The following is a 15,380-nucleotide window of genomic DNA, read 5'->3' on the forward strand; positions in this document are numbered from 1 at the left end:
TAAAGAAATGAAAATGATCAATCTACACACAATACCCCATAATGACAAAGTGATAACAGGTTTTTAGACATTTTTGCAAATGTATTAAAAATTCAAAACTGAAATACCTTATTTACATAAGTATTCAGACCTTTTGCTATTAGACTTGAAATTGAGCTCAGGTGCATCCTGTTTCCATTGATTATCCTTGAGAGGTTTCTACAACTTGATTGGAGTCCACCTGTGGTAAATTCAATTGATTGGACATGATTTGGAAAGGCACACACATGTCTATATAAGGTCCCACAGTTGACAGTGCATGTCAGAGCCATGAGGTCGAAGGAATTGTTCGTAGAGCTCCGAGACAGGATTGTGTTGAGGCACAGATCTGGAGAAGGGTATCAAAAAATGTCTGCAGCATTGAAGGTCCCCCAGAACACAGTGGCCTCCATCATTCTTAAATGGAAGAAGTTTGGAACCACCAAGAATCTTCCTAGAGCTGGCCACCCGACCAAACTGAGCAATCGGGGGAGAAGAGCCTTGGTCAGGGAGGTGAGATTTCCTCTGTGGAGATGGGAGAACCTTCCAGAAGGACAACCATCTCTGCAGCACTCCACCAATCAGGCCTTTATGGTAAAGTGGCCAGACGGAAGCCACTCCTCAGTAAAAGGCACATGACAGCCCGCTTGGTATTTGCCAAAAGTCACCTAAAGACTCTCAGACCATGAGAAACAAGATTCTCTGCTCTGATGAAACCAAGAATGAACTCTTTGGCCTGAATGCGGAAGGGACTGGGAGACTAGTCAGGATCGAGGGAAAGATGAACGGAGCAAAGTATCCTTGATGAATACCTGCTTCAGAGCGTTCAGGACCTCAGACTGGGGCGAAGGTTCACCTTCCAACAGGACAATGACCCTAAGCACACAGCCAAGACAATGCAGGAGTGGCTTCGGGACAAGTCTCTGAATGTCCTTGAGTGGCCCAGCCAGAGCCCGGACTTGAACCCGGTCGAACATCTCTGGAGAAACCTGGAAATATCTGTGCAGCAATGCTCCCCATCCAACCTGACAGAGCTTGAGAGGATCTGCAGAGAAGAATGGGAGAAACTCCCCAAATACAGGTGTGCCAAGTTTGTTGCGTCAAATCGCAAAGACTCGATTCTGTAATCGCTGCCAAAGGTGCGTCAACAAAGTACTGAGTAAAGAGTCTGAATAATTATGTAAATGTTTAAAAAACGTTTTTTGCTTTGTCATTATGGGGTATTGTGTGTAGATTGATGAGGGAAAAAAAGGGAAAAAGCGGGAAAAAAAGTATTTAATCAATTTTAGAATAAGACCGTAATGTAACAAAATGTGGAAAAAGTGAATGGGTCTGAATGTTTTACGAATGCACTGTAGTGGTCATTTGAGTGTTTATTGAATATATCCTTTTGATAAGTGCTCCCCAAGGGCTGATGTCAGTGTGTACTACTATTGGTAAAAGTATTGATGTTGATAACTCCCTCACATGAACCTGTCATAGATTAATACATCACCATTGGTTATTGGTTGCTATTATTCTCTCTCTCTCTCTCTCTCTCTCTCTCTCTCTCTCTCTCTCTCTCTCTCTCTCTCTCTCTCTCTCTCTCTCTCTCTCTCTCTCTCTCTCTCTCTCTCTCTCTCTCTCTCTCTCTCTCTCTCTCTCTCTCTCTCTCTCTCTCTCTCTCTCTCTCTCTCTCTCTCTCTCTCTCTCTCTCTCTCTCTCTCTCTCTCTCTCTCTCTCTCTCTCTCTCTCTCTCTCTCTCTCTCTCTCTCTCTCTCTCTCTCTCTCTCTCTCTCTCTCTCTCTCTCTCTCTCTCTCTCTCTCTCTCTCTCTCTCTCTCTCTCTCTCTCTCTCTCTCTCTCTCTCTCTCTCTCTCTCTCTCTCTCTCTCTCTCTCTCTCTCTCTCTCTCTCTCTCTCTCTCATGTATGTATGTATGTATGTATGTATGTATGTATGGAGTAAACTCTTCATATGCTGACACTAGTTTGTGGTATTTACCACCCATAAATAAGGGGCCTCTCTCTGGAGAGCAGAGTGAGAGGAAGGAGACCACCCTGTTGGTCTGCTAGAGTAGTGAGTAGTGGGGTTGAGCCCAGGTTTCAGGCCAGTCTAAGTAGTAACCATCCACTCCATAAATGGAGACATCCCAAATGGCAATTATAGTGCACTACTTTTGACCAGGGCCCTTAGAACCCCCATAGAGCTCTGGTCAAAAGTAATGCACTATATAGGATATAGGGTGTCATTTGGGATGCAGACCGACAGACCATGGCCAGCTCTAATTGTAGAGCAGCAGCCAGTAAGTAGGTGATTGATTTAGACATTAGGTCTTTGCAACGGAGGCACTTAAGCAACACATTAGTGGCCATTAAGTGTTGTTTGTTTCCCGGACCGGATGGGACTTGGCACTGACCATCACAGGTCCAAATGGAATAAATGCTCAGGAATATTGACCTGCATTAATCAATGTGGTTACAGCGCTGTAAGCAAATGGTCGTCAAATTGTGTTTGCTGAATCCTAAATAGCTTAGCACACTTTAAGAGTCTAAAATGTTTTTGCTGGTTCCTAAATAGCCAAGATTGAGTTCACCCCTAGACTGAAGATAATACTGTCAAGGTTTCTTCGAGCCATCAAAAATATTTGTTGATGTACTCCATAATGAAAGCTGAAAGAGTAGATGCCTGACTCTTGCCCTCGTGACCGAGATACTGAACAACTCTTTCTCTCCTGTTCTCTCTCTTTCTCGCTCTCTTTCTCATCCTCATCCTTTCTCTTTCTCATCCCTTTTGTCTCTCTCTTTCTCTCTCGCTCTCTATCTCTTCAGCTCCAGAGCCTGAGCCATAATGTGATCTTCACCCTGGACTCGCTGTTGAAGGGGGACCTGAAAGGCGTGAAAGGGGTAAGATTTACAATGAAGACCCTCCTTTCCTTGCTCTCTCCCTCACTCCCGCTCTCTTTCTCTGCCTTATCGCCTAGGGGAGGACCTAGCACTGGAGCCCACTCAGTAGAGCCCACGAAGCAGATCTGTCGATTCATGTGTGTGTGTATGTTAGTGATGGCTGTTCCTGCATCATAGCTTGTTCTTCTTCCTCTTCTTTTTAAATAGTGAGCCAATTTGTTTTCAGCACTTTTTTATTTCCATGACTGATCATGACTCTCTCTTGTCACAGACATACACTGAGTCTACAAAACATTAAGAACACCTGCTCTTTCCATGACAGACTGACCAGGTGAATCCAGATGAAAACTATGATCCCTTACTGATGTCACTTGTTAAATCCACTTCAATCAGTGTAGATGAAGGGGAGGAGACAGGTTAAAGATGGATTTCTAAGCCTTGAGGCAATTGAGACATGGATTGTTCAGAGGCTCATACGAAATATTTAAGTGTCTTTGAACTGGATATGTTAGTAGGTGCCAGGCGCACCGGTTTGTGTCAAGAACTGCAAAGCTGCTGAAGAAGGGTTTTTCACACTCAACAGTTTTCTGTGGACATCCAGCCAATTTGACACAACTGTTGGAAGCATTGGAGTCAACATGGGCCAGCATCCCTGTGGAACACTTTCAACATCTTGAGTCCATGCCCGACAAATTGAGGCTGTCAACTCGATATTAAGAAGGAGTTCCTAATGTTTAGTACACTCAATGTATATGGTGAGATATATGTTTAGAACATGGAATCGCAGTAAAATCACAGTATTGAATCACATTATTGAATCCCAACACATATCGAATTGTGTTAATCGCAATACATACCATATCGGCATCTAAGTATCATGATAATAACTCATCATGAGGTCCCTGGCACTTCCCAGCCCTAGTGTGGTCCGTGTGCCCGTGCGTGTGTGTGTGTGTTTTAGAGAGACAGAGTGGGGGTGTGTGAGAGTGTGCTTGCATTTGAGAGAGAGAAAGAGAGAGAGGTGGAGAAGGGGAGGGGGGGACTAGTGAGCCTGACTGTTTAAAAGATCACACTGTAAATCTTCGCGTAAACAGTGTCCCTGTGTTGTGCCTGAAGGCGAGCGCCACGAATAAAGGGGTCATGAACCCGTGAGGTTGGAAACATGGAGTGGTAGTGGGTTTACAAAACATAAATTGTTAGGATGAGGCCTTGGCTCCTTGGCTGCAGTGGCGGTGTCGGCCTATGTTGGAGAGAGAGTTAACACTGCGCTGTGGGATTCCAGATTGACCTCATTACTGCTGTTTACTCATACTCTGTCCTATTTCTTTCAGGACATAAAGAAGCCCTTTGACAAAGCCTGGAAGGATTATGAAGCTAAGTTGTAAGTGTGTTAATAATAAATGTCTACATTAGGGATTAACATTCGTAACCGGGATCCCGGACTGTCCCGGGAATACTCTTCACATTTCCCGGGAAAATGTAATGACAAGACCCGGGAAATAAACAAAAAAATCCCCTAATGTCGCACTAATGCAACTCCACAACATACAAAACATGCACGGAAGCAGATAAGCAAAAAACGAAATAGCACATTATCCATAAAGGTTGTCGCATGGTAGCCTTTAGCCGAGCATATTTACTTCACACGAAGTCGCCATTAATTCAAAGAACACGCATAATTGACACCGACGGACTGCACATGCGACCAGAATGCAGTTAATAAACCCTATTGGAAACCCCCGCAGTATAGCCTATAAAATAACGTGTGCCTCTTTGAGCTGTCATTGTGAGTCTTTAGACAGTCACACATTTGATAGGCCTATGCACAATTCACTACATAGGCATCTCTGTCACAGAGAGGCATGCGGGAACATTCTATCTTCTCCTGTCCTAGAGCCTAGTTAATATCAATCCCATTGAAACCCCAAATCCTGACTCCTGTTTTGCGTGAACAATTTTAACTTTATTCTGTAATCCATAGGTCGCAATGCGTTATCAAATGTCTCTCGCCTATGCATGTCAAAATACCGCCGCTATAAGATTTCCCCTGCTTCTCTGCGCTGTAGGCGAGATTATCGATAAAGAATGTGTGACCAACAAATAGTATGAGAGTAGATATGTATATTTTATTAAACAGTCTGTTCTTGTTAAGATACCGTTAACTATTTCCACTCTCTTCTGCCAGTTATTCATGAGCTGATCTGCTATCTGTATAATCATCAGCTATATAGATTTTGCCAAATATAGGAGATATTCTGTCATGCGTTGAAGGAGGTTATCTAGGAAGTTTAGCAACTTTGGTCGTTTAACTGCCGTTACAAAGTTTGTCTGATTCGACAACGCTATACTCGGGGTGCGTCCTGAGCGCGTTCTGTGTCGAGATAGCCTACTGCCGAACTGCACTGAATTGAGGAACGTGAAAACGCTCCGAATTTATGGACGCCCTGTTTCGCAAATTCACATCGTCATTGGCGATCAAGATAGTTACTCCATCATTACTAAATATCCGTTTTATTTGCTCTGAAATCTTTACATTGTGGCGCAGCCAAGCCGACAAGGTGGTGCAGCACCCCTCTTATTTGGAGAGAACTCTGGAATAGTGACCATATCTTGGTTTAAACAATTTAAATGGAGACTTCTGATTTTTGCAAAATTTCCCAGGATTCACAAGATAAATATGAATTATTACTGGTTTTGAAACTTGGTGGATTTTGTGGAAAATATTGATCCCGAGTGTAGATGTACATAACTGTGTTGTGACACCTGGGGTTTGCACTATATATGGTTATGTCTGGTTATGTCTGCGTACAGTTGTTTATGGCGTCATGACAATGTCAGAACGGATGGACTGTATATCACACAGAGCAACATCATCATTTAACTGGAACGTTCCACCCTGTGAAAACTCTACTTCTTCCGGAGAATTCCATCTGATTTAAAGAGTTGTCATGGACTTAAACACTATCTGTTGGTCTGTTTCTGGTTTCTCTAACACGGTCTGTCCGTCTGTCTGTCTGTCTGTCTGTCTGTCTGTCTGTTTGATTTCAGTACAAAGATCGAGAAGGAAAAGAGGGAGCATGCCAAGCAGCATGGGATGATTCGCACGGAGATAACAGGTGCGGAGATCGCTGAGGAGATGGAGAAGGAACGCCGTCTCTTCCAACTCCAGATGTGTGAGGTCAGTAGTGGACACGGCACAGACTAGTGGGCACTGATTAGGCACAAACTGGGCACTGACTGAGATGTACAGTATGTAGTTTTCTGTAAACCAATGCTTGTGAGTGAGCTGTATCCCTCTAGAGCAGTGGTATTCAGAATTGGGGTCGCAACCCCACTAAAATTGCAGTGGGGACACCAAATATATATATATATATATATATTATTAATTTGTATTTATTTTTTAAACACTATATATATAGTTGAAGTCGGACGTTTACATACACCTTAGCCAAATACATTTGAACTCAGTTTTTCACACTTCCTGACATTTAATCCAAGTAAAAATTCCCTGTCTTAAGTCAGTTAGGATCACCACTTTATTTTAAGAATGTGAAATGTCAGAATAATAGAGAGAGATTTATTTCAGCTTTTATTTCTTTCATCACATTCCCAGTGGGTCAGAAGTTTACATACACTCAATTAGTATTTGGTAGCATTGCCTTTAAATTGTTTAACTTGGGTCAAACGTTTCGGGTAGCCTTCCACAAGCTTCCCACAATAAGTTGGGTGAATTTTGGCCCATTCCTCCTGACAGAGCTGGTGTAACTGAGTCAGGTTTGTAGGCCTCCTTGCTCGCACACGCTTTTTCAGGTCTGCCCACACATTTTCTATAGGATTGAGGTCAGGGCTTTGTGATGTCCACTCCAATACCTTGACTTTGTTGTCCTTAAGCCATTTTGACACAACTTTGGAAGTATGCTTGGGGTCATTGTCCATTTGGGAGACCCATTTGCAACCAAGCTTTAACTTCCTGACTGATGTCTTGAGATGTTGCTTCAATATATCCACATAATTTTCCTACCTCATGTGAAGTGCACCAGTCCCTCCTGCAGCAAAGCACCCCCACAACATGATGGGATGGTGCAAGCGTCCCCCTTTTTCCTCCAAACATAACGATGGTCATTATGGCCAAACAGTTCTACTTTTGTTTCACCAGACCAGAGGGCATTTCTCCAAAAAGGTATGATCTTTGTTATGTCGATATAGGACTCGTTTTACTGTGGATATAGATACTTTTATACCTGTTTCCTCCAGCATCTTCACAAGGTCCTTTGCTGTTGTTCTGGAATTGATTTGCACTTTTCGCACCAAAGTACGTTAATCTCTAGGAGACAGAACGCGTCTCCTTCCTGAGCAGTATGACGGCTGCGTGGTCCCATGGTGTTTATACTTGCGTACTAATTTTTGTACAGATGAACATGGTACCTTCAGGCGTTTGGAAATTGCTCCCAAGGATGAACCAGACTTGTGGAGGTCTACAATTTTTTTTTCTGAGGTCTTGGCTGATTTCTTTTGATTTTCTCATGATGTCAAGCAAAGAGGCACTGAGTTGAAGGTAGGCCTTGAAATACATCCACAGGTACACCTCCAATTGACTCAAATTATGTCAATTAGCCTATCTGAAACTTCTAAATCGATGACATCATTTTCAGATATTTTCCAAGCTGTTTTCTAAGGCACAGTCAACTTAGTGTATGTAAACGTCTGACCCACTGGAATTGTGATACAGTGAGTTATAAGTAAAATAATCTGTCTGTAAACAATTGTTGGAAAAATTACTTGTGTCATGCACAAAATAGATGTCCTAACCGACTTGCCAAAACTATAGTTTGTTAACAAGAAATTTGTGGAGTGGTTGAAAAATGAGTTTTAATGACTCCAACCTAAGTGTATGTAAACTTCCGTCTTCAACTGTATATATATATATTAAAAAAAGAGAAACAAGAGTTCAGATTATTTTATGGGACAATGTACAAATGTTTTTGAGAAAGATCATTTGTAGAAGAAAAGAAAATGGAGTAAATGCATTTGTTGAACCTTTAATTTTGATAAGAGCGATGAAAATGTAATTTATTGAAGGTTATTTGTTGTGAAAATTTAAACGTACCGATTTTAAGGTTGTGTCATTAGACATTGAATAGAGTAAAATACCAAATTGTAAGAGCGATGCGCTCAGCTGTGCCATCGAGCTACTTCCCGGTGGGCGTAAACGCATACTCCACTCTCCCTCTTTACCTACAGATTATTTGCTCACATGGCATAACGGTACTGATAATTGATATATTAACTTAGTGCTTCACAATGGGATTCTAATTGGAGCCGTTACGAGGCGCTCAACCCATGCACCTCTATTTCTGTGTGCAGCGAGAGGGGGTGGTTTGCCTCTCTTGGGTTTTTGGGGTGATTTCTTACACATGGGTTGTTGTTGTTGATATTGCTTCCAGTGTTGTGCTAGAGGGGCCCAGAGTTTTTCCTGGGCAAGTCATATGGTAAGGAAAACTCCTGACCCTATAAGCTTGACCGATAGCAGTGCTCGTATTGTGTGAATTGGTATGGTTACCTCACACCCCCCCCCCCCCCCCTCTCCACATTACACACTCACCAGATTAGAGGATGCTTTCAGGGTGAATCCCAAATGGCACTCTATTCCCTATATAGTGCACTACTTTGAACCATGGCCCGTAGGGTACTACATACGGAATAGGGTGCCATTTGGGACGTAGACTCACTCTCCTATCCCACGCTGCTCTGCTGCTGCTGCTGCTAGTGTGGAGAGGGCCAGGCGATGCTCATCACAGCAGGCTGTATTACTGATCTGAGACCAGCCACTGATACAGTAGCATCCATCCATCGCCTCTCATTCCCACAAAGCCCCCAAACACATGCACCATCAGGCATTCACAACACACACTAAGCCCGCACCAGACAAATTTGGTTAATCTCTGAGTCGCACACTCTCAGGCAGACAAAAGCAATGTGTGTGTGATTGTGTGTGTGTTTTGTTTCAGGGTAGCACGCAAACGTGCACACACACACACACACACACACACACACACACACAAAGATGACTGCATTGTAAGCAATGCTGCAGAGAAGCTTTGGGAGCACAGGGACAGGGGGGCCTCAGAAGGGCATTCTGCCCTACATAGTGTCCCTTCACGAACTGTTCTAGGTTGGCACGCCATGGGATAAACGTAAGATTAAGATGATGTTTTATTCATTTGTTCGCCGGGCATGAATTTGTTGGGGGAATTTGTTCTCTATCTTTAGACTGCCTCGTTTAGGATGCTAGTCAGTGAAACACACTTTCTCCGGAGGCCCGAGTGATTTCTAAAAACCAAATGAAAAACACAATTCTCTAGTTATCCATTTCAAACACAGTTTACTGTAAAACCAGGCAAATTACATCTTTCTCTCATGATATTCTATGTTGGCATTCCTTCCAGTGATGTTTAGATGTTTACCACTTTGTTTCCGGCTCCCACAGACTCCATGCTGTGTTGGCAGTGTAGATCAAAGGATCATCCTCCAGCATATGGGCATTCTGATAGGATTATCCTTCAAAGTGTTCAGAAGACATATTTCAATATTTCAGACAAACACATCTTTTCTATGGTGGTTTAATGCAAGGGGGGAGCATTTTGCGCTCAGTTTCCATTTATGTGGGTTGGTGCAGGCTTTTGTGTCAGCCAAGCCATGAAGATTTACTGGTTTTCGTAAATGATAGCCTTCAGTTCAAATAAATGATAGCCTTCAATTAAGACCTTCAGTGATTGTCCACCCCTGGTTTAATGCATCACCATGTATAAGCAGTGAAATTCTCCAAAATCATGTAACAGAGCATTCTATTTGATGTCAGTTTTCACAAACCACCTCTTGTGTTTTCTCTGCAGTATCTGATCAAAGTCAATGAGATCAAGACCAAGAAGGGAGTGGACCTTCTCCAGAACCTAATCAAGTATTACCACGCACAGTGCAAGTAAGTCATAATTTCTTTTTTTACCTTTATTTAACTAGGCAAGTCAGTTAAGAACAAATTCTTATTTACAATGACGACCTACCGGGGAACAGTGGGTTAACTGCCTTGTTCAAGGGCAGAACGACAGATTTTACCTCGTCAGTGCGGGGATTCGATCCAGCAACCTTTCGGTTACTAGTCCAACGCTCTAACCTCTAGGTTACATGCCGCCCCCCACAGTACCGCAGTATATTCCTCCTTTACCATAGTGTGAGACCCCCTCCCAACTAGTGAGATGTGTCTACTTAGCTGTGACTAATTGGTGGAAAACACTTAATGTGTCGTACGTTCACGGGAAAATATAAATATTTTTCAGAGGGAATAATGTACTCTCACGACTAGCTATTCAAGTCTGGTTGCGATTGCTATTTGCTCTTTCTCTCTCTCTCTCTCCCTTCTCTTTATCCTCTCAACCCGCCCATCCCTCCATCCCTCTCTCTCGGGTGGGGTGATGGTGATGCATGATTCACAGTTCTTGGGTAGGGAGGGTTGCGGAGTCATATTTAGCTCTCATAAATATGCATGGGCCTTCATGCCGATGCGTTGTGACAGCCGTGGGGGTTTTTGGGTAAATAACGGCAGTCCCCTGGCTGCGTCACCGACAGGCCTGACAGCCTCAGCGTTGCTAGGTGGTTATGTCACAACAAAACAATGCAGTTTTCTTGTTATCTACTCAACCCAAACCTATGGCTGTCCTACTGTTTCTGACGCTGACAGCGGGAAAATCACTATGTAGAGACATGCCTTATAGAACGATGGAAAAACAAAGGTAGAGAAAACTGTATGTTTCAGTAGGATGAGTGGACTGAGGGAGGATTGATGGATGCCTAGAGCGAGGGAGATGGAGAGATGGGGAGAGAGAGGTTGTTAGTGGAGTTGAGAGGATGCAGAGCTGCATTCTGGTGGGTGCCACTGACACTGGCAGATCCATAATGGATGACAGGAGGTGCTTAGCATTCAGCTCTGGACACAGCCATAGTCAGCCAGAGAGAGACAGGAGAGAAAAAGAGAGAAGGAAAGCTCTCTAATGTACTAGATAAATCTCTTTGCCAAAAGCCAGAGAGCCAAGCAGTGTTATACACTGCATCAGTATCATTCTCATTCACCCCTCCACTCCTTATGACCTTCCTAATGCCTATATAAACATTCTATGACACTTGACATTTCTAAATGATGTAAACGATGCTACGCCCCACCAAATGACTGCCCTTTGTCTCACTAAAGTGAAAATGTCAATGGAATTCTAATATCCGCCCTGTATTCTCTTGCAGTTTCTTCCAAGATGGCTTGAAGACGGCGGATAAGCTGAAGCAGTACATTGAGAAGCTGGCTGCTGACCTCTACAATGTAAATACCCACCCACAGGCTTCTCTCCATCTGATTACTGCTACTCTACAGACTATTGTTATCCAGACTCATTGAGTGTGTGTGTGTGTTAATCTCACCCTGTGTATCTCCTTCTCAGATAAAGCAGACCCAGGATGAGGAGAAGAAACATCTGACTGCTCTCAGAGATCTGATCAAGTCCTCCCTTCAGCTGGACCAGAAGGAGGTAGGCAGGAACCAGGCCAAACAGGGCCAAACAGGGCCAAGTGGGCCCAAGCGGGCTATAGTTGGCAAACATATAAATTGCATTCCAATTCTCTACCCTTCTCCTGTGCACTCGTACACTACCCCTCGTGGATTTAGATGGAATGGACTGGTGTTCATTTAAGAGTATAATGGAAACTCCCTCCAGCCATTCGTTCACAAAATCTTTGCTTGGTAGAGAATCAGACTGTACACTCTTCACCCCTAACCCGTAACCTTTGACCCTATGGTGGGTGTACCTACTTGCTAGCTTCCTGTAGCACAGAGTGAGCATCCAGTAATGTACCATGCTGGTAGCCAGTGTTGTGCCTCACTGGCTGATTGGTGGAGAGCCAGTCACTGTCTTAACTAACCTACCCTAATCTCTTTCTGATACACAACAACACCAACAATGTGGTTTTCCCCTCAGTCTCATACCCACATTGAGATTTGCTTAGTGTATGCTAGCTGCTCACTGTGTTTTGAAGGACGGCCCTGTGTAATAGTGTGCAGAGCCTAGCTGAGATCGACTGGGCTGCCGTGTCGACACAACTGCACGTCTCTGCTAGTGGCCTAGTCCCAGATGGTACCGTATTCCCTACATAGTGCCCTACTGAACAGGGCCCATACACTCTTAGAAAAAAGGGTTCCAGAAGGGTTCTTCGGCTGCCCCCCATAGGATAATCCTTTTTTGTTCCAGTCAGAACCCTTTTTGGTTCCAGTTAGAACCCTTTTGGGTTCCATGTAGAACCCTCTGTGGAAAGGGTTCTACATGCAACCCAAAAGGGTTCTAATCTGGATTCTTCAAAGGGTTCTGCAACGGAGACAGCCGAAGCACCCTTTTAGGTTCTAGTCCCTTTTTTCCTAAGAGTGTATGGGACTTGTTCAGTAGTGCACTATGTAGGGAACTGGGTGTCATTTTGGAAGACACTGACGAGTCATACTAAACATCCTGTGGTTTACAACACCCACATACTGTCACTCACTCACTACCCCTCTACTTGTATATATTGTACTGAACTAACACCTACACTCCATGCATGCATGCAGGCACTGTCTCACGCCTACGTCTCAGCTGCTTCTTTCACACTCTCTCCCTCTATCTCCCTCTCTACTCGCTGCTTGTCTGGACTCAAGTCTAGAAGAGTAAGTGTGCACGATTGGCATGCTTCTGTTGGTCTTGCCTGCGTTTTGACTTCTGAGACAATTTGAAGAGCATGCACTCCACTCTGTTTTTCATTTAATAGTGTGTTTAGAACATGTCTGCGTCCCAAATGGCACCCTATTCTCCATGCAGTGCACTTCTTTTGACCCGAGCCCCGGTGAAAAGCAGTGGACTAAAATAGAGAATAGGCTGCCATTTGGGACGGTCGTCATGGTCCTTTGAACATCAAACATGAACCGATAAATAATAACGACCCTGGCCTGCACTCTCCGTAAGAGGTTTATTTGGTTGGTTGTGTGTGGTGATTTGCTGAGTTTTCCGTGTCTGAACACTGTGTGTTGCCGCAGGACTCCCAGAGTAAGCAGGGTGGCTATAGCATGCACCAGCTGCAGGGCAACAAAGAGTTTGGCTGTGAGAAGAAAGGCTACCTGATGAAGAAGAGTGATGGGTAGGTCACACACACACACACACACACACACACACTGAACAGTACAGAAGAAGCTTTTATATTAATACACTCAGATATGCCAAGCCCTTATTTGATCTTTTGTTGTGCCTTGGTGTTGCTGTCTTCCTCCAGGCTGAGGAAGGTGTGGCAGAGGAGGAAGTGTTCAGTGAAGGGTGGCATGCTCACCATCTCTCATGCCACGGTGAGAGGCAAACATACCACACACACGCGCGCACATACACAAACACACACGCACCTGTGGAGGCTAGATCAGAGGCAACATCCGGTATGAAAGAAGCTGTGTTGAGCACTATCAGTCTGGCAGTTGGCAGAGAGGAATCGACATGGATGGGTTGCCAGGGCAACCCCTCAGCGAAACCCCCCCACTCCCCTCCCTCTCCCATTGCTGTGGTGACTCATCTCTGAGTTTGCTGCTGGCTCTTCTCTTCCCTGGGCCTGTGGATACTGTGGAGTACAGCAGCACTGGATCAGATATTCACTATCTGCTGCTGGGAGCTAATACAAGAAGCAACGTTGAGATAGATAGACAGAGACACACGTGCACGTGCGACAGAGAGAGTGCACACAGACACAACTAGCATGTCCCAAATGTTGTATAAATCATTTACATTAACATTTACATTTAAGTCATTTAGCAGACGCTCTTATCCACAGCGACTTACAAATTATTAATAAATTATAATAAATATATTATTTATTATTATTTTATTTTATTATTTTATTATTTATTTATTATTAATAAATATATTTATTTATTAATAAATTAATAAAAATTAATTCCACTCTAGATTGCGGTGGATCCTCCAAATATCGTAATATTATCATCTCATTTACTGGATATATAGACACCCTCCTTTCAAGGAAATGATACAATGTAGCCTATGTACGAGCCTGCCTGTCTGCACCTCCAGAAAAAAGAAAACGCACAGGGAATCCATGTACTTGTCTTCAGTTCTTTGTCTGATGGCATGTTGCAGCTCCGCTCTGTGTTTATTTCCCATCAGCCCCTGTGGCAGGCCAGGCAGCTGAACTCTGGGTGACCCTGCCTGCGAGGCACGGTGCCAGCCAGGCATTCTCACCTCAGGGCTCATTTGGTATTTGTTATTTTATTAGGATCCCCATTAGCTGTTGCGATAGCAGCAGCTACTCTTCCTTTGGTTCACACAAAACATGGAACATGACATACTGTGATACAGAACATTAATAGACAAGAGCAACTCAAGGACAAAACTACATAAATGTAAAACGTCACACATAGCCAACATATCAATACATACACACAATATCTAGGTCAAATATGAGGGAGGGGATATGCGGTGAGGTGTTGCTTTATTTGTTTTTTAAAACCAGGTTTGCTGCTCACTTGAGCAAATCTTTGATGGAAGGGAGTTCCATGCAATCATGGCTGTATATAATACTGTACGTTTTCTTGAATCTGTTCTGGATTTGGAGACTGTGAAAGACCCCTGGTGGCATGTCTGGTGGGGCTCATCACAGCCTGTTAACGGTTTGTTAACACCCCCCCCCCCCTCTCTCTGCCCGCCCGCTGCCCGCATGCCTGGGCACAGTTACAATGCAGTGCCCAGTCTACACACGTGCTAGCTGGGCACAGTGGTATTATCATATTATGACAGTGGGTACTGTACTGTAGCCAACCCAAAGTGGTGCTGCCTGGACCACAGCCAGTACTGAGGGACTACCTGGGATCCTCCCTAGGCTAGCTATACTGTTGTGTCTAGTGTTTAGGCTCTTTGTCCCAAATGGCACCCTATTCTCTTGTAGTTCACTACTTTTTGACTATTGGGCTTTGGGCTAAAGTAGTGCACTACATAGGGAATAGGTTGCCATTTGGGACACATATAGTGCCTCTGGGTCACTGAGTACAAGTTATCATTGTATCATATTTGGTCATTTATTAGTGGCACAGTTACAGTATTCTGTGGGACTGTTTCTATTTTCAGAGACATACAGTAAATGTGGAGAAATGTAATCAATCAATTACTCTGGCCTCAGTGATTCTAATGATGTAGTAGAACTGATTGATTTAAAGCCGTGTTTCAAAGCCAAAAAAAAGGTCACTTGAATCAACATCCTGAGATAAAACATTAGAAGAGATTTTTTTAAATATATATACAGTGTATATATACAGTGCGTTCAGAAAGTATACAGACCCCTTGACTTTTTTTGTTGTTGTTATTCTAAAATGGATGAAGTAGTTTTTTCCCTCATCAATCTAGACACAATACCCCATAATGACA

The 15,380-nt window shown here is 43.7% G+C and overlaps 1 protein-coding gene across 5 annotated transcripts in view; it reads left to right on the forward strand.

Moving 5' to 3' along the window:
- LOC139583808 (arf-GAP with SH3 domain, ANK repeat and PH domain-containing protein 1-like) overlaps positions 1 to 15,380 on the forward strand; it is a 74,020-nt gene that overhangs the window by 35,995 nt on the left and 22,645 nt on the right. For all 5 annotated transcript variants that reach the window (XM_071415313.1, XM_071415316.1, XM_071415315.1 and 2 more), the window contains 8 exons: positions 2,827 to 2,901; positions 4,233 to 4,282; positions 5,950 to 6,079; positions 9,795 to 9,880; positions 11,191 to 11,266; positions 11,385 to 11,471; positions 13,001 to 13,101; positions 13,234 to 13,303. In XM_071415313.1, coding sequence (XP_071271414.1) covers positions 2,827 to 2,901; positions 4,233 to 4,282; positions 5,950 to 6,079; positions 9,795 to 9,880; positions 11,191 to 11,266; positions 11,385 to 11,471; positions 13,001 to 13,101; positions 13,234 to 13,303 — 675 coding nt within the window. The remainder of the gene's footprint in view (positions 1 to 2,826; positions 2,902 to 4,232; positions 4,283 to 5,949; positions 6,080 to 9,794; positions 9,881 to 11,190; positions 11,267 to 11,384; positions 11,472 to 13,000; positions 13,102 to 13,233; positions 13,304 to 15,380) is intronic.

Source organism: Salvelinus alpinus, chromosome 8, assembly GCF_045679555.1.
Source record: "Salvelinus alpinus chromosome 8, SLU_Salpinus.1, whole genome shotgun sequence".
NCBI classification, from domain to species: domain Eukaryota; kingdom Metazoa; phylum Chordata; class Actinopteri; order Salmoniformes; family Salmonidae; genus Salvelinus; species Salvelinus alpinus.